Raw genomic sequence first — 26,212 nt, 5'->3', positions numbered from 1 at the left:
GGCCCGCAGGACGCTTGGTCGCCAGGTTGCAGTTTATGGCCCGCAGGACGCTTGGTCGCCAGGTTGCAGTTTATGGCCCGCAGGACGCTTGGTCGCCAGGTTGCAGTTTATGGCCCGCAGGACGCTTGGTCGCCAGGTTGCAGTTTATGGCCCGCAGGGCGCTTGGTCGCCAGGTTGCAGTTTATGGCTCGCAGGACGCTTGGTCGCCAGGTTGCAGTTTATGGCCCGCAGGACGCTTGGTCGCCAGGTTGCAGTTTATGGCCCGCAGGACGCTTGGTCGCCAGGTTGCAGTTTATGGCCCGCAGGACGCTTGGTCGCCAGGTTGCAGTTTATGGCCCGCAGGACGCTTGGTCGCCAGGTTGCAGTTTATGGCCCGCAGGACGCTTGGTCGCCAGGTTGCAGTTTATGGCCCGCAGGACGCTTGGTCGCCAGGTTGCAGTTTATGGCCCGCAGGACGCTTGGTCGCCAGGTTGCAGTTTATGGCCCGCAGGACGCTTGGTCGCCAGGTTGCAGTTTATGGCCCGCAGGACGCTTGGTCGCCAGGTTGCAGTTTATGGCCCGCAGGACGCTTGGTCGCCAGGTTGCAGTTTATGGCCCGCAGGACGCTTGGTCGCCAGGTTGCAGTTTATGGCCCACAGGACGCTTGGTCGCCAGGTTGCAGTTTAATGTGCAAGGCGACGCTTTATACCTGAACAGAACAACCTCAGGAATTTGGCACCATCAGGATCGTTGTCCTCTTCCAGGAATTGCATTTGTCCGTTTGGGAATTTGCGGTGGAATTATGGGTCGCGGTATTCGTTTGTAGCGAGTAAACCTTATACTTTATTATTTATTTATTTATTTATTTATTTATTTATTTATTTATTTATTTATTTATTTATTTATTTATTTATTTATTTATTTATTTATATACAAGAAGGTACGTTGGGTTTGTGAGAATACATAGCATAGTATTTACACTCTTGTAAAGCCACTAGTACGCTCAGCGTTTCGGGCAGGTCCTTAATCTAACAGATAATTTTAAGTAGGTAAATTCTAGCAGAATTAATAAAATGATAACAAATACATTGCAAGAAAAAAATGAGATGAGAGAGATTAGTAAGTATATTAAAGCACATTGGTATATTAAAGCTCTGATTGATTACATTGACAGCTTGATTGGTAATTTAAACAAGATTAATAGACACCATACAGCAGATTGATAGCACATATAAGAAGACAGCAATGATCACATTGCTCGCTCCAGACCACACACTACACGGACATTTCCTTCATAGTAGCTAAATCTAACACAAACAACCAAGTAGAATTAAGAGACCCATCTCATTACCAGCATATAAGCTAAGGAGAATATGGAGCAAGTATATTACTGACATAATATACTTGCTACAGTTCAGCAGAGACATTCCAACAGACAGTAAACCCAGCACACTGAGAGGAATGAACTATAATGACGAATATAGGAATTAAACCTTATGTCGCTGGAAGACACAAGAGTGAGGGGTGACATGATTTCCTTACAATTCTTAAGGGAATTGACAGGGTAGATCAGGTCAACAGTGTCAGAGTAGTGAAAAAGTGGAATGCAATAAGGAGCGTATACACAGTTTCTTTCATACACAGTTTCAAATATATAATTCATAATAATAATAATTCATTGTGTCGGGAGACAGGAAATACAGGATATTCATACACGTTATTGACTTATATCTACCAAATATTATCATAGAACCCAATAACCAGGCTCAGAAACCTGAACACAAGTTGAATGATAGAGAGAGGCAGGATCAAAGAGCCGAAGCTCAACTCTTACAAGCACAATCAGGCGAGTACAATCACAGCTGGTGGAACCACGCATGCCTGGGGCGGCAGGTGGTTGCTAGGGCGTTGCTACGGACGCTACCAAGACGCGCCAGGCAAAACACCATCATCTTCAAGACGCACTGTAGACGGCGCCTCTCTCGATGGCTCTCATGTCTGGTTTAATCGCATAAAACACTGTGAGTACCGTCCGTGCTCTGTTTTGGTGCACTCCCTCTATATAGGGTGATGTAAAACAGTAGACAAGAAACAGATTAATTTCAAAACAAGGTTTTAAATCTATGATTTTGCTCGCTTACATTTTCGTTATAATTAGCGCCAAGGGTAAATAAAATACTATTTATTACCTAAGCCGTGAAATTGTCTATATATATATATATATATATATATATATATATATATATATATATATATATATATATATATATATATATATATTTATATATTTATATATTTATATATATATATATATATATATATATATATATATATATATATATATATATATATATATATATATATATATATATATATATATATATATACATACATACACACAGTTTCCTCTTATGTTTGCTCAAAGTACAGCATTTGATTATTAGACCTACATACGTATTATATATGGAATATAAGGTTTAGTTTAGAATTAAAACTATTTTCACGTTCAGTTCAAAATAATATGAAATTAAATGGGCTTGTTTATATACTTGTTCCAGAAATGACATTCAGAAACATCTGAAATGCTAGCAACTTAACAATATATATACTCTTTAATCTTTAATACAGATTAATTAGGTTAGCCATAGATTACTATGTATACCCAAGATTACAACAGCAACACAATACAGACAATACCTAAAATATGTATATACACAGGCTGCCTGTCCCCGACAAAAACAAATTAATGCCGTTTGGATGCTAACGATTCCAACGTAGTTAATACTACCTTACCTGCGGATTTGACAAAGATGTTTCTGTAGGTTCAGAGGAACTATAGAAGCAACCAGGCCACCTTACCTATTATAGTTTAACATTATATTGACTCTACCCTTTGTTAAAATAATGTGTGTTTACAATAATGCCAACACCTGATTGTTACCGCTTCTCTCATTCTTTCTCTCCTCCCTCACCAACCACTTGGGCTGGACGGTAGAACGACGGTCCCGCTTCATGCAGGTCGGCGTTCAATCCCCGACCGTCCAAGTGGTTGGGCACCATTCCTTTCCCCCCGTCCCATCCCGAATCCTTATCCTGATCCCTGCCCAGTGCTATACAGTCTAATGGCTTTGCACTTTTCCCTGATAATTCCCTCCCTTCTCTCCTCCCCCCCCCCCCACACACACCACCTTCACATTCTCCCCTAATCTTCCCTTCACCACCACTGACACTCCCCTCATCTCCCCTTATCCTGGAGTATGTGGCCCCAGCATGAAGCCCGTACCTTGTCAAGCACAAGACGAAGCTGGAAAAAGTTTAGAGGTATGCCACTAGGCTAGTCCCAGAACTAAGAGGCATGAGTTACGAGGAAAAGCTGAGGGAACTGCACCCCACATCGCTGGAAGACAAACGAGCCCGGAGAGACATGATCACCACATATAAAATTCTCAGGGAAATTGACAGGGTAGACAAGGATGGATTATTTAACACGGGTGGTACACACACAAGGGGACACAGGTGGAAGCTGAGTACCCAAATTAGCCACAGAGACATTAGAAAGAGCTTTATAGTGTCAGAGTAGTTAGTAAATGGAATGCACTAGGCAGTAATGTGGTGGAGGCTGACTCCATATAAAAATCAAAATCAAAATCAAAATGTTTATTTAGGTAAGGTACATACATAAAAGAGATTTTACAAAGAGTGATGGATTTATAGTTAGGGCTAGTACATACAATGCCTAAAGCCACTATTACGCAAAGCGTTTCGGGCATAAACATTTCGGTTTAAATTTCAAACAAAAATTTCGGGCATATACAGTTTCAAATGTAAATATGATAGAGCCCAGTAGGCTCAGGAATCTATGCATCAGTTGATTGACGGTTGAGATCGAGGCGGGACCAAAGAGCCAGAGCTCAAACCCCGCAAGCATAACTAGGTGAGTACACGCACTCTTTTCTGACCTTACCAGAGGTGTGAGAACAATGCAGCATGAAGAGTGTGGAGGGCGGCGTGCGGCTTGAACTGTACAACTTCGACCTGCCCCAACACCAGGACTGCCCCTACATCCTCACCAGCCCCCGCTCTCTGGAGGCCTGCAGACGTCTCTCCATCAAGGTCAGCCACTAGTATAACTATCAATACTTACCTACCAGTCACTAATGGAAAGTGAGGTCTGGCTCTTATCCCCCGCCTGCCAGCCTTGTTGTACCTATAGTGTTGTAAGCTAGGTTTCTGACGCTCTAGTTTGTTGTTGACTGTGGCCTGAAGCCAGTGTTGACCACTAGTACGGAGGACCAGTATTTCCTCACATATCTTCGACTCTTCTGCTGTTCCAGTTTCCACTTGTCCTCTCATCCTACTCTCACTCAATTTAAAGAGGCTGTCCTTGTCAACGCTGACTAATCCCCTCAGTATCCTGTATGTTGGGATCATATCCTCTCAATTTCTTCTGTCCTCTAGAGTTGCGAGATATAGTTCCCTCTGACAAAAAGATTTTGAAAATCTCTGTACTTTTTCAGTGTTTGTTTCATGCTTTATAAGATGGGGGATTCCCAGCCTGTGCTGCATATTCCAGTATTAGTTTAACAAAGGTTATGTAGATTGCCTTGAAGGAGTCCTGATTTAGGCTTCTTAACGACATTCTAATGTTTACCTCCCATATACTGCTGATGTTATCCTGGTCATGTGTGCCTCCGGTGTCAGTGCTGGAATTATATCCCGTGCCAAACCTTTGTGTCATACCTTACCATATACTGGTGCCCTGCCCCAGCCCGTGGAGCTGCTACAACGGTCCCGGGATGACTACGACGCCGCCCATCCTGGCCAGCCCCTGCCGGAGCGACTGGTCGCCTACCACGCCCAGGAACGCCTTAGGCTCAGTAAGTTGAAATTGAAATAAGTTTATTGAGGTAAAATACACACAAAGGGATGAGGTAGCTCAAGCTATTCTCACCCCGTTCAGTACATCGTGTTAATACATACATATAAACACATCACTAACAATAACATATTACCAAACAGTCTCAGAGATAAACATCTACAAATTCTCCTCTCAGCAAGTTGTACTCACCTTGTTGTGCTTGTGGGGAGTTGAGCTCTGGCTCTTTGGGCCTGCCTCTCAACTCTCAATCAACTGATTTTTTTCAATGCAGCCCATAGCAGCTGTCTAACTCCCAGGTACCTATTTACTACTAGTGAACAGAGGCATCAGGGTGAAAGAAACTGCCCATTTGTTTCCGCCTCCGCCGGGGATCGATCCTCGGACCCTAGGACTATGAATCCAGAGCGCTGTCCACTCAGCTGTCAGGCCCCTAGTGGCACTTGTTGAGAGGATATTGGTCAGGTAGCGGTGCTGATGAAGGGGGGGGGGGGGGGTGACGGCAATTAAGGGTTCATATATCTAATATTTCGACCGACCTCAAACTCTCTCAATATTTTTCTACTTAATCTACTTGATAAATGTTCCAACTTTTCCTAATGCATCACCATCAATGTACCATATGGCCGCACTGCTTAGCGTTTTCTTAGTCTGTCTCATATTCCTTTCAAGTGCTATATGGTGGTATTGGTTAAGAACTCTGTGCTTACCTTACCGTATGTAATGAGGTAAAGACTCGAAGAGCGACTTGGTCAGTAGAGACGATGAGTTATCGAGGCATTTCAAGATGAAGGGAAGAGATAGAAGAAGATAAGTGATAAGGATATCAAGGGGGAGAGGGCGTGATACGAGGTCAAAGGGAATGACAGGAAATACAAACTGATCAGTTTAATAACAGTCTTTATATCGCGAATGGTGGATTTGGATACACTCATTCTCTCGTATGTCTCTCTCCACCTTTTCTTCCTTCCCCTCTCTTTGTCACTTCCCCTTTTCTTTATCTCTTCCCCTCTCTGTTTTACTATTTGCCTCTTTTGTCCATACTAGAAAAGGCACATCATCATCGTTGATATAGAATGTGTACACAGAATTATTAAATCTCTTAACATGCACCCAAAAATAAATAAAATAAAAAATAACAGAAACACAGGAAAACACAACACATTATATACACAATACATAATATATACACACTACATAATACAATACATAATATATACACACTACATAATACAATACATAATATATACACACTACATAATACAATACATAATATATACACACTACATAATACAATACATAATATATACACACTACATAATACAATACATAATATATACACACACACACACTACATAATACAATGCGTAATATATATACACTATAGTAGGCATAGTAGGCATCCTTCAGTCTAAGACTATGGAGTTGCGCCCTGACAGGGCGCAAAGCCTGGGTAGGTAGATATGGAGAAGCTGTTACCCATGCAGCAGGCCCCCCCCCTCTCCACGTTGCTGAAATTATCCAATAGAAAGGCAAATGCCAATACACATGGTTCCAGCAACGTCGCAGGAGCTGCCAGAACGAGGTCGTCATCAACAACGAACTGCCTTAGGGGCTCCAACTACGGATTTTTCCTCGAGGTTGACTCCTGAAGCCTTTCCCAAAAAAAGGGGTATGGCCACAAGGCAGCGGAGGTTTAAAATCAGGGTTTTCCTTTCCCTAGATGGGCTGCCTTCCTAGGTTATCGAGTCCCATCTACCCGGACTAATATACATATACACTAATAATATATACACTAATACACTACATAATATACTGTGACGGTAAAGCGTTGGTGTTCGGCTGTTTCAAAAGCTAGGGGCAGGGCCTCGTCACATTAAAGAAAAAAAAAGAGAAAAAGCTGGAACTTTCGTCTGTGGTAAGGTAATGGGAAGACACAAAACACAAGTAAATTTAACAATGAAATTTTAATTACGTTAGAAAAACAAGACATGAATAAAATAAAGTATAAAATATACAAGACAAGTCAACAAACAAAATAATAAGAATAATCACTGGTAAATGAAAAGTTACGTTGAGACAAGCGAGTTATAGCAAAATATATAATAATGATGCCGGAATATTGGCTTCGAGCTGCCACCTCCCTTAGTACACGAAAGCCAAGGCTTAGTCTACCAATGAGAGATGTCAACTGCAAGGAGCACTGGAATATTCTGACGACTCTGGGCCACTGCAGCCCAGACATCAACTTGTGGCGGAGGGTGAAGGACAGGTGCAACGGGACACCAGCCAATCAGCGACAGGCAGGCAATGGACAAACAGTTTGCCGGTTTACGGTGGCGGTGGCGAGCAAGTGTGCCGGTGTGCTGGATACGTTTTGCTCTCTGGGCAAAATGTTTTGGAGATACTTGCTGGATATATCTTCTATATTATCTGTTGTTGTTACGTACTTTGAAGGGAAGAGCAGGCTCAATTTCTCTTGAAAGAGATTATCGTCACAATACTCATAATGCATAATATACATTATTATATAGCAGAACGGACTTAAAAAACACATTTTTGTAACAAATATTTCTCTTCTCACCACAGTAAAATATTTTTGAGTTTTGTGTTTGGTTTAACTCATTCGTCATGTACCCGATATACCCATCCAGTGACTGTGGGGAAGGCTACAGACGGTACATAAATGAACAAATCCACAAGGGCCGTGACGAGGATTCGAACCTACGACCGAGAGCATCCCAGACGCCGCCTTAATCGACTATGCTACGACATGGTAAAAAGAATTGAAACCAGAAAGTTCTACTGAACTTATTTGGATCCTGCAGCCTCTCCGATACACAAACCAGGGAGGCTGCAGAATCCTCCCTGGTTTGGGAGGATGCTCTGGGATGCTCTTGGACGTAGGTTCGAATCCTCGTCACAGCCCTTGTGGATTTGTTCATATGATGCATCACGCTATTGTGATTTCTGTGGGTAATAGGGTACATAATTTGTTAACATAAGATAAATTAAGCGTCGTCATAGCTTATAGAAACTAACATCACCGTGACCTCAGGCACAAGGAGAGTGTTAGTTGAGTCATATTGTTAATGCCTAAAATGATTGACAGTTTGGAATATTACAAGATAAAAGTGGAGTTGTTGGTTAGTTATGATTTTAGTCTACACAGCTGATACTTTCATCATATATTTTTCCTTTATTTCCTTGAAGAGTAATATGGATGTAGTGCAAGAATTTCAGATATTTTATTATTTATACTAAAATTATTATATTATAATAAAATTAATATATTTATAATAAAATTATTATATTATTTATAATAAAAATATTATATCATTTATAATAATATTATATTATTTATAATAAAAATATTATATCATTTATAATAATATTATATTATTTATAATACAATTAGTATATTATTTATAATGCAAATATTATATAATTTATAATAATACAATTAGCATATTATTTATAATGCAAATATTATATTATTTATGATACAATTATTATAATATTTATAACTCAATTATTGTATTATAATAAAATTATTATATTATTTATAATAACATTATATACATTTCATGCAACATACATTGAGATTTATCTCTAAATGGCTCAATTTTTATACAGTATCAAGTGTGATGATCTAATGTGTGATCTTATCGTTTCCGGTCACAGAATGAGCTTGGAGTAATCTTTTAACAATAATATATATGTACTTGTTTATATCTTTTTATAGAATGTCGTTCCCTCGTGGTGATTATACACTGCAGAGCTGGCTGGAGATTTGAAAGGTGGCTTCCCAGAAAGGTCCATTGCTCACATCAGTTCAATGATGTTGTTACTTCCCTCGCACAAGTGTTTTGTTTGGCACAATATCAAGACGACTGGAGTCACTCCCTGGTAGTGAACAATACTAACTATTTTCCCGTTGTTCACCCTCCAGAGCGAGTGCGTGAGGCCCGGGAGCTGAGGGATCGACTTCTGGTTGACGAGGAACGACGGCCACGTAGTCAAGGTGGGTGGTGCTCGCTGCTGCTCCGACTCTCTTACTCCTCAGCCTATCCACCACATTCGTGTGTGTGTGTATGACTGTGTATATGTATATACACGTGCGTGTGTGTGAGAGAGAAATGGCCCCTGCTTTATCTGGTAAAGCGGGGGAATTTCTGGGAAAGGAGAAAAACATTTACGCAGCGCTCCGAGAGTGCTACACGCGGGGAATTGGGGAAGGGTGGGGGGGGGGGGGTGCGTATTTAAACAAACGCACGAGGGGTCTCTCCACGGGAGACATCTCCCGTCATGCAGGGTGCAGTCGCACCTCCACAGATCTCCAGTATCATTTATTGATACTGGTGATGGCTCAAAAGGGCCACCACTTACGGGCTATTCATGCCCGTGCCACCTTTTGGGTGGCTTCATCTTCATCTTAACACATTCACAAAGGAGACATCTCCCGTCACGCAGGGTGCATTCGCACCTCCACAGATCTCCAGTATCAGCTCTCGATACTGGTAATGGCTCAAAAGGGCCACCACTTACGGGCTATTCATGCCCGTGCCACCTTTTGGATGGCTTAATCTTCATCAATCAATCATCGAGTCTCTCCACACCATAGTCCGTGCTACTTGCCCCGCTCCTCAGCCAGGTAAGTTACGGGCTCACCATAGCCCGTGCTACTTGGAACTTATTCCGAGTAGCTGAATCTATAACAACAAGAGTCTCTCCACAGGAGACATCTCCCGTCACGCAGGGTGCAGTCGCACCTCCACAGATCTCCAGTATCAGCTCTTGATACTGGTAATGGCTCCAAAGGGCCACCACTTACGAGCTATTCATGCCCGTGCCACCTTTTGGGTGGCTTAATCTTCATCAATCATCAATCAGAGTCTCTCCCTCATTTACGTTCCAGCTCCGGCCCGCATCAGTTTTCATAGAAAAGTGGTGATTTAAAAATGTGTGTTAAAATGATCCTGGCCGTGGCGGGGACAAGGTTTACTGCTCTTGATATGTTTTCAAGACGCACGTGTTTTGACTCCCGAGGAATCAACGCCAGGTAACCGCACTGTGATCTTTAGTACGGTCTGGCCTTGACAAGTAAACTGTTCCAATATATATTTTTATTACCTTTTGGGTGAAAAATAATCACTTAGGGGCGTGAAATTGTTGCCTCATTGTCTCCAATTTTTCAAGGGAGTTAATGTAATTTTGTTTGTAAGGTCTCAAGTACTTCAATAATGGGGTCAAGGTGGTAATTGTAATGCTAAAGAACTCTTTCTTGTCATTGTCACCCAACACGTTCTGACGATGAGACAAGCGTCCAAACTTTGCTTCTATCTCATACAAGAGCTTGAACCAGCAGCCACAAACTTAATCATTCAAGGCTGTGTCTATACAGTATACCTCGGTCATAAAAGTATTTGTGTGTACGTCTGATACCATACTACTTGTGTAAAGGAGGAAATGTATATGTTTATCTCTGAGAATGTTCGGTAATATGTTTATTACTTGTGATGTGTGTCTTTGTATGTATTAACACGATGTACTGAACGGGGTGAGAATAGCTTGAGCTACCTCATCCCTTTGTGTGTATTTTACCTCAATAAACTTATTTCAATTTCAATTTCAATTTCAATTCAAGGCTGAGGAACATTAGTCCTGAAAAGCGTACATTTTTAGTGCTTACCTTTCCAGCAAATAGTATTAAATGTTTGAGCGTGTATTGGGAGCGTATAAGTATAGATGCACTTAGTGAGTGTGGGGTCCGGTCATGTAATAAGGTGCTGCTTACATTTCTCCTAGGACTTCCTTGTGATTTTTAGAGCTGTTGACTTGACTTGCTAATAATATAATAATAAGGTTAGCTTCTATAGTTTCATCGTGGTTATAAAACTATGCCATTTGGCCTAATTCGGTAATACAAAACCGTACATCTTTTGGTGGTTCATCACTACATGTTTGTACTCTCGACCAAACAGTTACTATAAGTACTCTCATTATTTGATATTTCCAGCCTGGACGCCGAACACCGCCCTCGACCTTGTTTGTTAAAACCAAGTCAAGAAGATTTCCTCCAGTGGAGTAAAAAATGTCTTGTAAATATTGTAAACGAATAGCATTAATTCAGAATAAGTGTTGACATTTTTGGATAGTTTTTATTTATTTGTATTTTGTATTGCACGCAAACAGCAGAAGACGGGCGAGGCGCGAGCTGCACCCCACAAGGTCAAACGGCAGCCCCAGGCCCCAGCCATGGAAAGGAGAGGGAACCCAAGAAGGTTGATAGGAATAAAGAGGAAGAGAAAGAGGAAGGGAAGGAGGAGAGCCAGGAGGAGGAGGAGGAAGGCACGTCCTTGGGGCCCAGCCTCGTGAGGCAGGACAGCGATGCCTCCTCATATTCCTCCGTCTCGTCCAAGGTGTCCAAGCGCCTCAAGGATCAGGAGAACTTAGCTCGCAGCCTCATCTCCAGGCAGCGTGAGTGTTTTGTTTGACTTGAGTGTGTGTGTATTTACTATTTTGCGCCTGTAGGATCGAGCTGTTAGGTCTTGAGCTCCGCCTTTCTAACCGTCGGTTGTTTAATGTAATGACCCTACCTACTTTTCTACATATATCAATAATTTTGTCATATCTGTATATGTGTGTGTGTGTGTGTGTGTGTGTGTGTGTGTGTGTGTGTGTGTGTGTGTGTGTGTGTGTGTGTGTGTGTGTGTGTGTGTGTGTGTACTCACCTAGTTGTGCTTGCGGGGGTTGAGTTCTGGCTCTTTGGTGCACTTTGTGTGTGTGTGTGTGTGTGTGTGTGTGTGTGTGTGTGTGTGTGTGTGTGTGTGTGTGTGTGTGTGTGTGTGTGTGTGTGTGTGTGTGTTACAGGATGAGAGCTACGCTCGTGGTGTCCCGTCTTCCCAGCACTCTTTGTCATATAACGCTTTGAAACTACTGACGGTCTTGGCCTCCACCACCTTCTCACCTAACTTGTGTGTGTGTGTGTGTGTGTGTGTGTGTGTGTGTGTGTGTGTGTGTGTGTGTGTGTGTGTGTGTGTGTGTGTGCGTGTGTGTGTGTTTACACATGTGGACGTCCGTGCGTGCGTGCAATGCAAGTCAAATTTAAAACTATATTTTAACTTCAACCAATTCTGCATCTAACTCATTCCATTTATTTGCGTCTAACACTAAAAGATTAGTTTACATCTCTGTGACTCATTTGTGTGTAGGTCGCATCAATGATCACTCGATCTGTTATTACTCATTTTGAACACTGTTTCTTTGTCTATTGCACTTGAAATTATGTATGTCATTATTACATCGCTTTCTTCTGAGTCTCCTTCAGTGTGGTAAGGTCCAGTTACCTCGGTGTTATCACAGCCGTAAGGCTCCGGGCTCTCTTCACGCGCACCAGGCAAACATTTGGCCTCGTTTCCATTCACCTAATGCAACTGTTCACCTAGCAGAAGCTAGGCAACTGTTGTGGGTTGCATCCTGGGGAAAACTCAGTCACTGACCTAAGCTAGAGGCTAGGAACCTCGATAATCCTAGCAGGCTTCTTGTTTCGGACAATGGGAAACGATATTTCTACTTTTCATTTCATGCATTTTCATGTCTGGATTTCATACCGGTGCTGCGTAATAATAAATGTTTCTCACATAGGTTGTGTAGCACTTGGATAGCTGCTTTATCACAGTTCCTGAACGTTATTCAGACGTTAGGCAACTTAATATATTCTGCCAACATTATTCTTGTACTTTTTTTTGTACCACAGACGCGGCCACACATCTACAATGTTAATCAGCATATATACATTTTCTTCTGTCCTCTATGGACAGGGTTAGATATCTGTTAAACATATAGTTCAGTGATTTATTTAACAATCAACCATATAAGGTGATTGTAGTGCTTATAAAATGCTAATCATAAATACACAGATATACGTACGTCTGTCCAACATATGCGGTGTTTGAAGTATGTTTTTTACATAATGTCATTAATGTGTGTGTGTCCTCTTGTATTAGATTTACAGTTATATCTTCTTCCAGATCTTTTAATATGTATATTAATGTATTCTCCTTTTATCTGTACATATGCTCTCATATCTGCTCCTGCCCTCATAACTTTACTTGTGCCTGATTTAAAGTACAATAGTTCTTTCCAAAACCATATCTAAAGTGCATTAAGTTTAATTTTCTCCTTATTTTTGCATCATCAACATTTAGGAGCATAATGGGAGCTAGCACCGACCCAGGACGAGGGGACACAAGGGGTGGGACCAGGACGAGGGGACACAAGGGGTGGGACCAGGACGAGGGGACACAAGGGGTGGGACCAGGACGAGAGGACACAAGGGGTGGGACCAGGACGAGGGGACACAAGGGGTGGGACCAGGACGAGGGGACACAAGGGGTGGGACCAGGACGAGGGGACACAAGGGGTGGGACCAGGACGAAAGGACACAAGGGGTGGGACCAGGACGAGGGGACACAAGGGGTGGGACCAGGACGAGGGGACACAAGGGGTGGGACCAGGACGAGGGGACACAAGGAGTCGGACCAGGACGAGGGGACAAAAGGGGTGGGACCAGGACGAGGGGACACATGGAGTTGGCAAACTTAAGATGAGGGGTCACACAGATAAATTTTAAATACAGCTCGATAAAATCATTAGGATAAACGGGGGACCTCTGGCATGATGCCGGTTTCCTGTCCTAGACGAAGCCACTAGAGAGATAGTAAATGTAAATTTAAACTTCATGTAAATTCAGTTAAATTCTGATAAATTTGTCTACAAAATAACAAAATATACATATTCATGATTGTTATTGTGTCATCATTATCCACAATGACTAGCGTCAACTGGTGGCTGGGAGGCGGAGGACGGCGTAACCGGAGCAGGAAACAGACGTGGTGCCGAGGAGGAAGAGAAAGATGAGTATAAAACATTGAAGAATAAAGACGATGAACACGCGGGTGATGATGAAGAACAAGATGACAAGATCAACCACAAAGAGAATGAGACGGCTGAGTTGAGCGGTGACTCTGAGACCACATTAGGAGCAGTGACTGAGGCAGTCGAGACCGAGTGCCAGTTCGTGACCACACCCGGCGTTTCTGGCCACAGAACTTACACTGTCAGGACCACCGGCCACCACACCTTTACGCCCAGCACAAGGGATCACAAGGTCTCTGCTCCCAGCGTCACCAGGAAACCCAAAACGGGTGTTCCGAGGCCGTCCAGCGCTCAGCGCGTCAAACAAGGAGATCTATATCGGTCAGGCCTCACCCATGCTCCAAAACGCGCCACCCAACAACAACGTGTTGATACAAAGAGTTCTCCTGCATTTACTCGAGTCCCAGGGGAGCCGTACCGAGCGTCGGTGGCTGGCAGCAGCAAGACCACCACAGGGAAATTAGCCAGGCCGTCTTCAGCGACTGTGGCCGCGCCTCAACACAAGCAGCAGCAGCCTCGGGCTCCCCTCTCCCACACCACGCTCCCCGCGTTCAAAGGTCGGGTTTTCCAGTTTAACATGTGTAGTTATTTGTTCAGTTGCTTGCTGATAATAAAGGGGTGTTATTCTTAACTCACACTATTGTAATGTTCATTATGTTTATGACTACAACTATTAACACTGGGGTATATATGGGTATAACGCTGCACATATATGAATATATATGTGCATCGTTATACCCCCAGGGCGGACCCCAGGGCGGACCCCAGGGCGGACCCCAGAGCGGACCCCAGGGCGGACCCCAGAGCGGACCCCAGGGAGACCTGCTGAGGCCGCCTCCACCACTGCACGCCTCCCTACGGTAAGCCTACTCTCACCTTTTATAACAACGTACTTTATTAATACAATTAATACTTTCAATTACCGTGGCAATTGTAATAATACACTATTAAATACTACGTTTATGTTAATAATATTTAATAATAAAATAATAGGGTTAAAGGAAGCCACATACAGGTGAAGGGGTATAGTGGAAACTTATAGAAGACTGTGAATGTATTAATTAAATGATCACATGTGGTCATACAGGATATGACCACATATATATGGTAGTACAGGAACACGATACAATTTCCGGTGTAGTGTGTTGCTGTGACAGTTTGTTAAGAGTTACCCCCAGATCTTGTACTTCCTCGCGTGTCTTCCACATCTTGTATAGCCCCTACCTGTATACGCCAAGGTACATATAATCTTAGGCTCCTCTATCTCCAGCGTTTGCCACTTCTTGGATTGTTCACACTTAAGAACATAAGAACAAAGGTAACTGCAGACGGCCTATTGGCCCATACGAGGCAGCTCCTATTTATAACCACCCAATCCCACTCATATACATGTCCAACCCGCGTTTGAAACAATCGAGTGATTGTTTCACTTGAGCATTTGTGTACTCACCTATTTGTGCTTGCAGGATCGAACATTGGCTCTTGGATCCCGCCTTTCCAGCCATCGGTTGTTTACAGGAATAACTCCTGTCCCATTTCCCTGGCAAACCTAATTTTAAAAGTATGAATAGAGTTTGCTTCCATAAGAACAATGTGTGGTGAGTGCACTGATGTTGCAGGGTTGTGGGACGTGGCCAGGGAGCAGCAGCAGCAACACAGGTCGTCAACATGGTCTAGCTCCTCATCCCCCGTCACCTCACCGACCTAGAATCACCTGGGCATCACCACCACCTCGTTATCACAGGTCAAGGTCAGTCAGTCTCGGTCCGGCTCTCCTCATCTCCTGCTGGCAACACTTGCACCTATTTTCATTCGTGTATGTTTAATTTATTCATTTGGAAATTCAGTGATTATTTCTGTGTATAATATGTAATATACATATATGTATATATATATAATTTTTTGATCGGGGGAAGCAGGGTTTCTCTAATACATTTGTAATTAAACACAATAAATTACAATTAATTAATTAAAGAGTACTCTCCACTCTAGCTTTCAAAATCCAAGATCTAGGCATCAGAAATTACAAACAATTAAACAAGTAAGTTAATCAATTATATATTTGCTCATATGGGTATCATTATTCAACCATATCATCTGACATTCAACATTGATGTTATATTCATTTTTGAATATAACATCACAGTTTTGCTATGTCGATCTACTATGCGCATTATGTTCAAGATTTACGAAAGAAAACGTGATGAATTGGGAATCGACTTTACAGTTATGGAGAATATTTGTTGTACTCTATGGAGTTCTGGAGTATATTTGTATATATATGCAATACAGTTATTTGTGTGTGTGTGTGTGCCCAACAGGACAATGTTTAGGAAGAAAGTAATTATCCAAAGGAAGGCACCAAACCGGGAAGGCTATATAACACCAGACAATGTTTAGGAATTTATAGGAATTCTGGGATACATTCTTTCACGGCAATATTCGGTAGGAGCCAGCAACCCCTGGCCACAATCTCCCTTCCCTCCTCCTGGCTCCTCTCGCCGGCTGAGGCGCCCCAGGACCCCCAGCGACGTCTTCCCTTTCAATGGGTTACATGTCCGCAGGAGGAACTCAGATTCCACGACCTCCCTTGGCTCCTCCGTGAGCGATCTCGCTGATGATCGCCAGCCCATCACCATCTCCCAAGGCGAGGAGAGCGATGATGGCGTTCGCTCCACCAACTCCGCCGCCGAGTGCGACAGAGAGGACGCCGACGAGGATGACGGGGCCATCGGGTTCCTGAGGGAGAGTCCCAGCAAAAGGCCGCCCTCAGCATACAGGTAAGGCAGCGCAGAATACACTTGTTGTGTACCACTTTAAAATGACGTTTCCGCTTTATCATTTTTCACTACTGAGCATATGAGGAAACTTTACAATAAATTATGCTCCTTCTGTCGGTCACATAGAGTAGGCCTATACGCGATGATACAATGACTTCATTTCCATGATGTGATAAGAAAAGATAAAAGCGTATGTACAACATACTGTTTTATACAACTCTATACTGTAGTGTACCACAACATTTTAGCCAGAATAAACCTCCCCTACCACAACAGTGCTTTAATATATTCTCTCAAAAGACTCAACATATAAGACTCCGTGACAGGTTAGAGCCGCGGCTGCCGTCTGTGAGTGTGGTGGGCGGTGGGGGCGGGACCTGGAGCCCTCGTAGTGACACTACCACCCTCACACCTGCCTCCACACCTCGCCTCCAGCGCCGGCGCACGCCCACGCCTTCACACACGCCCACATCAGCACCCAGGACACCGGTGAGACGCCGCCTTCCCACACACAGGAGGGTGTCCAGCGCCCGGCCCGCCGCCACCACCTCGCCTGTGGCCAAGCTCTCGTATACAGGCAGTTTGGATGAAATTGGTGAGTATAATGCAATATAATGACCGCTCTCGGCCTTGCCAGGTGATCACTGTGGATTGGAGGATATTGATTGTTATATATAATTTTAAATTGGGCTGTACATCATTTTCCTGCCCGAAACGCTGCGCGTACTTGTGGCTTTACAAGAATGTTGTTACTATGCTATGTATCCTCACAATCCCAATGTACCTTCTTGTATATATATATAAATAAATAAATAAATAAATACCCAGTGCCAGCCAGATCGTCATCCTTGTGGGCAGCATGAGCCATCCTTGTGGGCAGCATGAGCCATCCTTGTGGGCAGCATGAGCCATCCTTGTGGGCAGCATGAGCCATCCTTGTGGGCAGCATGAGCCATCCTTGTGGGCAGCATGAGCCATCCTTGTGGGCAGCATGAGCCATCCTTGTGGGCAGCATGAGCCGTTCATGTGGGCATCATGACCCATCCTTGTGGGCATCATGAGCCGGGTAAAAATGTAGTCAAAAAATGTGTGTGAGGTCCGTAGATTGGGACGGGTGTTGTCGCGGGTGTAAAATGAGTGTAAGGGTAAGAGAAGGACTAAGGGAACAGGTGTGTAGGAACAGGTGTGTAAGATGAATAAGTACGTGTAGCGATCGAAGAGTTAAATACACATATAGATTAATAGTTGATAATAATAATAAACATAGTATGTAGGGAAGGAGATTGGCTATGTTGGGTGGGGAGAGGTCCGGCCCCCACACATGAGAACCCCAGGTCTTGAAGAGTGATAAGATAAACGGTTTTGGCAATGAGACGTGAAGTGGTTGGTTTGGCACACGGCACTCGGTGAGGGAGGCGACACAGAAGTCCTTTTGACCGGCACCGTCACTGGGGTGTTTAAAGACAAGGACTGTGATTGTTGAGAGATGTGTGTGGGCGTATTACGAAAAACGTTGTATATCTCACCAATAACACCGCCGGTGAGCCGAGTCGTAACAGGCGAGGGTAGGTTGTGTCTCACAGCAGGAGTCCAGCAGGTGTCATTAATTCATGTCATACAGAGACCCTCAAGTAATGCTTGTTCGCAGTGATTCATCTCAACCAGTAATGAGCCGTGAACGATGGGCGCGGCATTTTGTAAACACAGTGAGGGAGCACCATTCCCCTCCTCCCCGCCCTCTCCAGCCTCTCCTCTATTGAGTACCGCATAGGCACCACATGGTCTGTGATAAACTACATAGGCATGAAGTGTGCCACCACCACCACCACCACATAGCACACGGGTGTGGGAGAGCAAGCGTTTGGGACGGTCTACCGGATTGAATCACACTCCGGATGCCGCCCCTTCTACCTTAATCGTTTTAAAGTCATCAGAGGGGTCTAGGGGGAGCACATAGCTCATACCATCGCATAGGTCATGAGGCGCATAGGGACCACATGGTAGGAGAGCAGGCAAGTGCGGTGTGACCGTTTTGACGGGTGGCGAGGCAGTGGATACATGAGTGGTGTGACCGTATAATGACACCATTACCCGTCGCCACCCACCATCCCCCCCCCCCTTCTTGCTCTCTCCCACCACCACCACCATCCACTTAAGAGTGCACGCATTTGTAACTTTGTAGAATAAGGAAAGGTGTGCACCTTCATTCTGTTTATACACGCATTTCTCAGTATACAGAACAGCAATAAGTAGTTAAAGGCGTAAAGTCTTTATATATAATATTTTATTCTTGATTAAAAACTTAAGAGTATCGTCCGTCTTAAGCTAGTCGCCACGTCATCCTCATCGTATACCAGTCTTCAATTTCTTATAATAAATTAAATCAAGTAAATTGAGTCAGTAAACTCAGTCAAAGTCAGAAAGTAAGCGTTTACTGAATGAGGGAAACAATGTTTACATCTATGACAACACCCGTCCCAATCTACGGACCTTACACACACTTTTGACTACATTTTTACCCCCGCGACAACGCCCGTCCCAATCTACGGACCTTACACACACTTTTTGACTATGTCCGAGCTCGATACCCGAGGATCTCCTCGGGTTTGGGACGGTCATAGTCTCATATTTCACTACTTTGTGGGGATCTTGACCCATCCTTGTGGGCATCATGAACCATCCATGTGGGCATCATAAACCATCCTTGTGGGCATCATGAACCATCCTTGTGGGCATCATGAACCATCCATGTGGGCATCATGACCCATCCATGTTGGCATCATGACCCATCCTTGTGGGCATCATGAACCATCCTTGTGGGCATCATGAGCCATCCTTGTGGGCATCATGAGCCATCCGTGTGGGCATCATGACCCATCCTTGTGGGCATCATAAACCATCCTTGTGGGCATCATGAACCATCCATGTTGGCATCATGAACTATCCATGTGGGCATCATAAACCATCCTTGTGGGCATCATGAACCATCCTTGTGGGCATCATAAACCATCCTTGTGGGCATCATAAACCATCCTTGTGGGCATCATGAACCATCCATGTTGGCATCATGAACCATCCATGTGGGCATCATAAACCATCCTTGTGGGCATCATGAACCATCCATGTGGCGGGGGTTGCTATGCCCCACATGCAAAGTCTTTCATTTATCGATATTAAAGAGCATTTGCCAGTCTTCTGACCACTTGTAGAGTTCATGTATCTCTCTCTCTTTGTAAAGCCTCAATATACACTTTCACTTCCCACTTTACTATAGATCTGCATCTGCAAATGTGACGATGTAGTTTGTAATATTCTCCTCTATGTGACCTATTAGCTCCCTCCAGGTAGTTATTTTTTTGCAATTCGTCTCTCATGCCTTGATAATGTCCTCGAGGGTAGTCTAGAAAGTCATCATCCTGGGTCTTTACATGGGTTTCTAGAATTGTAATTCGTCTTAGAATATTGCGATCACAGGAAAGGGTGAGCTTTGTCTTACTTTATTTTGATCGATAATGTCATCTTCTGATGTAGAATGCTGTTCCCTCTAGTGCCCTCTAGAGCCCTCCAGTGGGCTCTGCCACATGCTCTACGAGAAAGGAATCCTGTACCAGGTCTAGAAATTGTTCTCCTTCTTGTGATGTTAGATTTACCCAATCAATAGTCCCGTGGATAATCCCGTTATAAAGGTTTGTAGTTCTAATGCAGCACTGATCACATAATGTAGATCAGTAACTTTCTCTGCCGCTGCTGTGTCTGCCCCTGTAACATACTCCCACAGTCAGTTTGTTACCATCTTGAGCTAGGATGTCGCACTTTACACACTGAGGATCCCATGGTGTTCACTTCCTCATTGTTGGTTACATTTGGGTCCTCTTTGATATATAGCATTACACCACCTGCTCTTGTTATGTCGTTTCTGAAGTGAATGATATCCTGGAAGTTGGAATTTCCCTCAATTATATCCTCTCGTCCCCACGTTTCGCTGATGCCAATGACGTCGGGATTTTCAGCCTCCATATATTCACACAATGCATCAAATTAAATTTACCAAGTTTCCGGCATTTATGTAGAAGCCATCTAAACTCCCTGACGTTGTTCCTAGAGGGAAGAAATATGGCTCCTGCATCCTGCACATTACTACTCCGTACACTCTGGTTTTGTGCCTGCTTGTCGCCCAAGATATATGGGCGACAAGCCGCCGACTTCCTGTACTCGTCGAGGCCACTAGTGTCAGTGGCCCTCATGTGGGGTTAGTTCTGCCTGGCAGAGTGGAGGACAATAAATCTCCTCCATCTACCATCTTGATCACGTCTCCTGATCTTTAGCGTTCAGGAGAAGTGATCATCATGAAATAGTCTGTGTTTCTTAACTATTTTAAATTGTCTCTTAATATTGTCTTTTGTTGTTCAACTATAAGGTCTGACAGTATACATTTGGTCAGATTTACATCAAAAGTTTCCGTGGTATAGTGGTAAGACACTCGCCTGGCGTTCCGCGAGCGCTTTGTCATGGGTTCGTATCCTGGCCGGGGAGGATTTACTGGGCGCAATTCCTTAACTGTAGCCTCTGTTTAACGCAACAGTAAAATGTGTACTTGGTTGTAACAACGATTCTTCGCGGCGGGGATCGTATTCCAGGGACCATAGGGTTAAGGACTTGCCCGAAACGCTACGCGTACTAGTGGCTCTACAAGAATGTGACACATCTAAAAAAAAAAAAAAAAAAAAAAGGTAATGCAATTTCCCAGAGATATAAACAACGGAATCCTTAGCTCAAAACGTTAAACTTTCACTTATTCACTTAAACTTTTTTTTAAATAAATGGCAAATAATACAAAATGCCATTCATTCAATTTAAATAACACTTGCCTTGATACAGATAATGGTACGTATTACATAATATTTTACAATAAATTCATTATTTAAGTAATAAAATGATCCTTTCTGACACTACATATACACTGCAGGCCCTTGGCACATAGTGTATCATTATAATTAAGTGTTACAATTGCATGATATCCTTGCATCACCCGAATACGAGTGCATGACTAACACAGTTTATTGAGGTAAAATACACCTTATCCCTTTGCGTATATTTTACCTCAATAAACTTATTTCAATTTCAATGACTAACACAAGAGGCTGTTTACAGCCGGAGCACGTGGTGACGGGTCGGGTCTGGGCCTGTGTGTGGGCCCGAGCAGCCTAGAGCTGCCTAGGCCCCAGAGTGCTGCTTCATGCCTGGCCTCCTACTGCACCCCATACAGGGTCTCCAGGCCTTCCTCAGGACTCGCCAGGTAAGCCTCTCCATGTAGCCATACCTTTTTAACCATTCAGCTGCTCAATATTGTGGTAAGTGGCATTCTTGGAACGTTTAAATGAAGTTGCTGCTACATTATTTCTAATATAGTTACTACAGTACTCTACCTTAAATATATTGGGTTTCAGAATAATTTATTTTTGTGTTAATTGCCGTCTTTGAAATTTTAACTAGTAATTATCCCCCAAATTTATATAAATTTTTTCATCATATAGAAAATGGAAATAAAGTATTTTTTTTAGTGTATTCTCTATCACGGACGTGGCCATTCATTTACAATGGTTCATTTACAATGGTAACCAGCATATATACAATTTATTCTGTCCTTCATAGACAGGGTTAGGATTCTGTTAGACATCACACAATGTAGTGAGCTATTGAGCACTCAGCCACAGAAGGTAAGCGTAGTGCTTTTACATGCTAACCAGCATACATACTTTATCATCTGTACTACGTAGTGCTAGAGCTCCGTGGTCCTACATATTGTGCAGCGAGTTATTGAGCGCTCAACCACTGAAGGTGATTGAAGTGTTTGTGTAAATACAATGTCAACAAGGGTAAATAAAGAAAAATACTAAATGTGATATCAAAACAATTCTCAATCTATTTTGACATTTTAAATTACGTCAACGTGCCAACAATTTTATAATTAGCAAATACTCTTTAGGTACAAGTGTAGGTCCGTTCTTATTTTTAGGTTGGTTTAGCTGCAGATATATACCAAATCTTTTGCTATAGTTTCAACAATTTATAATTCGCTTTGGTCACTACTGTAGATTTATTAAAATTGATTTTGCTACTACAGCTGTCATATTCTAGAATAATTGTCCGGTTGATTGCACCGGGTTACTAATTTTTTTTTTTTGAGATATATACAAGAGTTGTTACATTCTTGTACAGCCACTAGTACGCGTAGCGTTTCGGGCAAGTCCTTAATCCTATGGTCCCTGGAATACGATCCCTGCCGCGAAGAATCGTTTTTTCATCCAAGTACACATTTTACTGTTGCGTTAAACAGAGGCTACAGTTAAGGAATTGCACCCAGTAAATCCTCCCCGGCCAGGATACGAACCCATGACATAGCGCTCGCGGAACGCCAGGCGAGTGTCTTACCACACTTACTAATAAATCCTACACCGAGATGTAGTTTATCTTTGAATACATCATGAGCTTCCCGAGGGAGCCCCGAGGAGCTCATCACTTGCTACAAACAAGAATGTAAGAACTCTTGTATATATCTCAAAACACTGGCCATGTTTACATATATGTTGGCAGTCCACTTGTGAGCTACACCGTCTCCCCTTTCCCCCCCCCCCCCCCGGCTTGGTGCCGCCTTATGATAATTACTTATTCCGCTTGGGACAGAGGACGGCCAATTGCAAGGATGGGTTTCCAGTAGTGATTCTAGGGTGTATTTTTGTTAAGACATTTGACTTTATAACACTTTGATAAGGTTTCTGCCACAAAACCTCACACTGTATGTACATGGCACTATAAGGTGGCTACCGTCCTCTTACGTGTGAGTAAAATAATTGCAAAATAACTTTGTTTTGTAATTCTACTTCCAAATACTTCACTAATTCTACCCTTTGTTAATTGTAATCTTTTTGTTTGATGTTTACACCTTCACTTGTAGAGCACAGTCCCTTCGGCGTCCAGGGTCGTCCACATCAGGAGTCAGTTACCGTGGTAGTGGGGGCGCCTGGAGCCCGCGCCTCCTGCCCCAGCACCGTTCGCTCAGCACTGTGTCTCTGGCTGACTCACAGATCCTGGCCAAGTTCATGGATGGGTGAGTAAACCCCCCCTCTCACCGCCTTCCCTCATATATGCCTTGTTAACTGTGTTCTTTTACGGGCTATTCATGCCCGTGTCACCTCTTTGGTGGTATTACGGTCTCACTTAGCCAGTAACCGGGTTCTTTTCATTCAAACTTTTTATGGGGCCTTATAGTGCCTCTTCTTACCAGATCCAACCCTGTGTCATGGACAAGTTATTAAGAACCGGCAGTAATAGTCAATCCAACGTGACCGGGGGTAAACAACACTAAACAAAACCATCACCACGTGTACTTCTTAACTATATACACTTGTTAAATATATACAAAACAATGCAGGTTTTCACACAGATCACTAAAGAAAAGAACTTTTGCAATCTTCTATCCCGGCGCGTCCACTTCTGTCTTTTATCGTGCAACACTCACGGTACCTTACCTGAGTTTCGTCTATGGTACTCACGCCAGCGGTCCACCTTTCTCAGTAAGCCATGGGTCAGTCCTCCACAGTATCGTCACAGTGTCAAAACACCACATCTACTCTCCAGCAACACGCTGGCTGGCTTTCCCTAAAGGCTTTACCTATAACAGGCCTTAGGACAGACGGTCGTTAATTCCATCTAGTAACTCAACTGGGCCATCCCGGGATATGTCAGTCCAATCACCAATACTTCACTGGTTATCACAGACACATCAGTCTCCACCGATTCGGCCCACTTGATCCCACTGAAACAAGTCTACAGTTCAGGGGCCAGATTCACGAAAGCACTTACGCAAGTACTTACGAACGTGTACATTTTTCCTCAATCTTTGACGGCTTTGGTTACATTTATTAAGCAGTTTACAAACATGAAAACTTCCCATTCAACTGTTGTTATTGTTATAAACAGCCGCCTGGTGCTTCGGAGCTCATTAACTGTTCAATAATTGTAAACAAAGCCGCCAAAGATTGAGAAAAGATGTACAGGTTCGTAAGTGCTTTCATGAATCTGGCCCCTCAGGACTGCCCTGCCTCCTTTCAACAAAGGTACTCTAGTAAACACTTCTGAGAAAACATTGTATAATTAGAAGGAAACTACAGAGGTGTCTGTAAGATCACAGCCATCAACAGGGGAACAGAAAATGGGGGCGGGTGTGTGCAACAGATGGCGTTGACATCGTCCTAGGTGGCTTAATCTATATCAATAAATTAACGGGTGTTCTGTTTCTGAGGATGTATTGAACATATTCGAAAACGTTTTAGCATTATCTTGGCTATAATTTTTCTTCTATGTCATGCATTATCTTCGTAGGTCGTGCATTGTCCTTGGAAATTGTGTTATGGAAGGATTTTAGCGCTGGTTAAAACAGCTTGTGCAGATTATAAAAAGATTTAGTTCAGGTTATAATGTATTGTGTGGATTACATAAGGGCTGCAAACAGGGCCGGATCTAACTTTTTTTTTTTTTTTGGGGGGGGGGGGTGCCTAGGCCAAAAAAGCTAATTGGGCCCCACTATCTGGCCATTGTGGTTATTCAAAGGCTGAACATATACATTTAGACAGCTGGTGGGCACCCCCCCCTGGTGCTGGTAGACCTGGTGCTGGTGGGCCTCTGGTGCTGGTGGGCCCCTGGTGCTGGTGGCCCTATGGTGCTGGTGGGCCCCCCTGGTGCTGGTGGCCCTATGGTGCTGGCGGGCCTATGGTGCTGGCGGGCCCCCCTGGTGCTGGTAGACCTCCTGGTGCTGGTGGGCCTCTGGTGCTGGTGGGCCCCTGGTGCTGGTAGACCTGGTGCTGGTGGGCCTCTGGTGCTGGTGGGCCTATGGTGCTGGTGGCCCTATGGTGCTGGTGGGCCCCCCTGGTGCTGGTGGCCCTATGGTGCTGGCGGGCCTATGGTGCTGGCGGGCCCCCCTGGTGCTGGTAGACCTCCTGGTGCTGGTGGGCCTCTGGTGCTGGTGGGCCCCTGGTGCTGGTGGGCCCCTGGTGCTGGCGGGCCTATGGTGCTGGCGGGCCCCCCTGGTGCTGGTAGACCTCCTGGTGCTGGTGGGCCTCTGGTGCTGGTGGGCCCCTGGTGCTGGTGGGCCCCTGGTGTTGGTGGGGCCCCCCCTGGTGCTGGTGGGCCCCCCCCTGGTGCTGGTGGGCCCCTGGTGTTGGTGGGCCTCTGGTGTTGGTGGGCCCCTGGTGTTGGTGGGGCCCCCCCTGGTGCTGGTGGGCCCCCCCCCCCTTGTGCTGGTGGGCCCCTGGTGTTGGTGGGCCCCTGGTGCTGGTGGGCCCCTGGTGCTGGTGGGGCCCCCCCTGGTGCTGGTGGGCCCCCCCCCGGTGCTGGTGGGCCCCTGGTGTTGGTGGGCCTCTGGTGCTGGTGGGCCCCTGGTGCTGGTGGGCCCCTGGTGCTGGTAGACCTCCTGGTGCTGGTGGGCCTCTGGTGCTGGTGGGCCCCTGGTGCTGGTGGGCCCCTGGTGTTGGTGGGGCCCCCCCTGGTGTTGGTGGGCCCCCCCCTGGTGCTGGTAGACCTCCTGGTGCTGGTGGGCCTCTGGTGCTGGTGGGCCCCTGGTGCTGGTGGGCCCCTGGTG

At 44.4% G+C, this 26,212-nt stretch overlaps 2 protein-coding genes across 2 annotated transcripts; both read left to right on the top strand.

The window, feature by feature from the left end:
* Positions 1-3,966: 3,966 nt before the first annotated feature.
* LOC123761492 (uncharacterized) lies at positions 3,967-15,097 on the top strand. Its single transcript, XM_045747519.2, has 5 exons — positions 3,967-4,092; positions 4,748-4,856; positions 11,051-11,335; positions 13,696-14,352; positions 15,066-15,097. The coding sequence occupies exons 1-5, from the start codon at positions 3,967-3,969 to the stop codon at positions 15,095-15,097; spliced, it is 1,209 nt and encodes a 402-aa protein (XP_045603475.2).
* On the top strand, positions 15,022-25,000 carry LOC138357786 (cyclin-dependent kinase 13-like). Its single transcript, XM_069314853.1, has 6 exons — positions 15,022-15,545; positions 16,360-16,575; positions 16,902-17,170; positions 21,727-21,871; positions 23,531-23,683; positions 24,958-25,000. The coding sequence occupies exons 1-6, from the start codon at positions 15,406-15,408 to the stop codon at positions 24,998-25,000; spliced, it is 966 nt and encodes a 321-aa protein (XP_069170954.1). The 5' UTR covers positions 15,022-15,405.
* The last annotated feature ends 1,212 nt before the right edge of the window (positions 25,001-26,212 follow it).

This window comes from Procambarus clarkii, chromosome 7, assembly GCF_040958095.1.
Source record: "Procambarus clarkii isolate CNS0578487 chromosome 7, FALCON_Pclarkii_2.0, whole genome shotgun sequence".
NCBI lineage: Eukaryota > Metazoa > Arthropoda > Malacostraca > Decapoda > Cambaridae > Procambarus > Procambarus clarkii.
The sequence above is the reverse complement of the archived record's forward strand: the minus strand, read 5'-3'. Positions and strand labels throughout refer to the sequence as shown.

What these genes read in the sequence shown, in the direction of transcription:
- LOC123761492 (XM_045747519.2), top strand. Translation starts at nt 3,967, where the DNA reads ATGAAGAGTGTGGAGGGCGGCGTGCGGCTTGAACTGTACAACTTCGAC. An exon ending in GCAGACGTCTCTCCATCAAG is followed by an intron (nt 4,093 to 4,747) that starts GTCAGCCACTAG and finishes GCCCTGCCCCAG; the next exon opens with CCCGTGGAGCTGCTACAACG. An exon ending in CACGCTCCCCGCGTTCAAAG is followed by an intron (nt 14,353 to 15,065) that starts GTCGGGTTTTCC and finishes CTCTATCTCCAG; the next exon opens with CGTTTGCCACTTCTTGGATT.
- LOC138357786 (XM_069314853.1), top strand. Translation starts at nt 15,406, where the DNA reads ATGTTGCAGGGTTGTGGGACGTGGCCAGGGAGCAGCAGCAGCAACACA. An exon ending in CCTTCCTCAGGACTCGCCAG is followed by an intron (nt 21,872 to 23,530) that starts GTAAGCCTCTCC and finishes CTTCACTTGTAG; the next exon opens with AGCACAGTCCCTTCGGCGTC. An exon ending in CTGGCCAAGTTCATGGATGG is followed by an intron (nt 23,684 to 24,957) that starts GTGAGTAAACCC and finishes TTATCTTCGTAG; the next exon opens with GTCGTGCATTGTCCTTGGAA.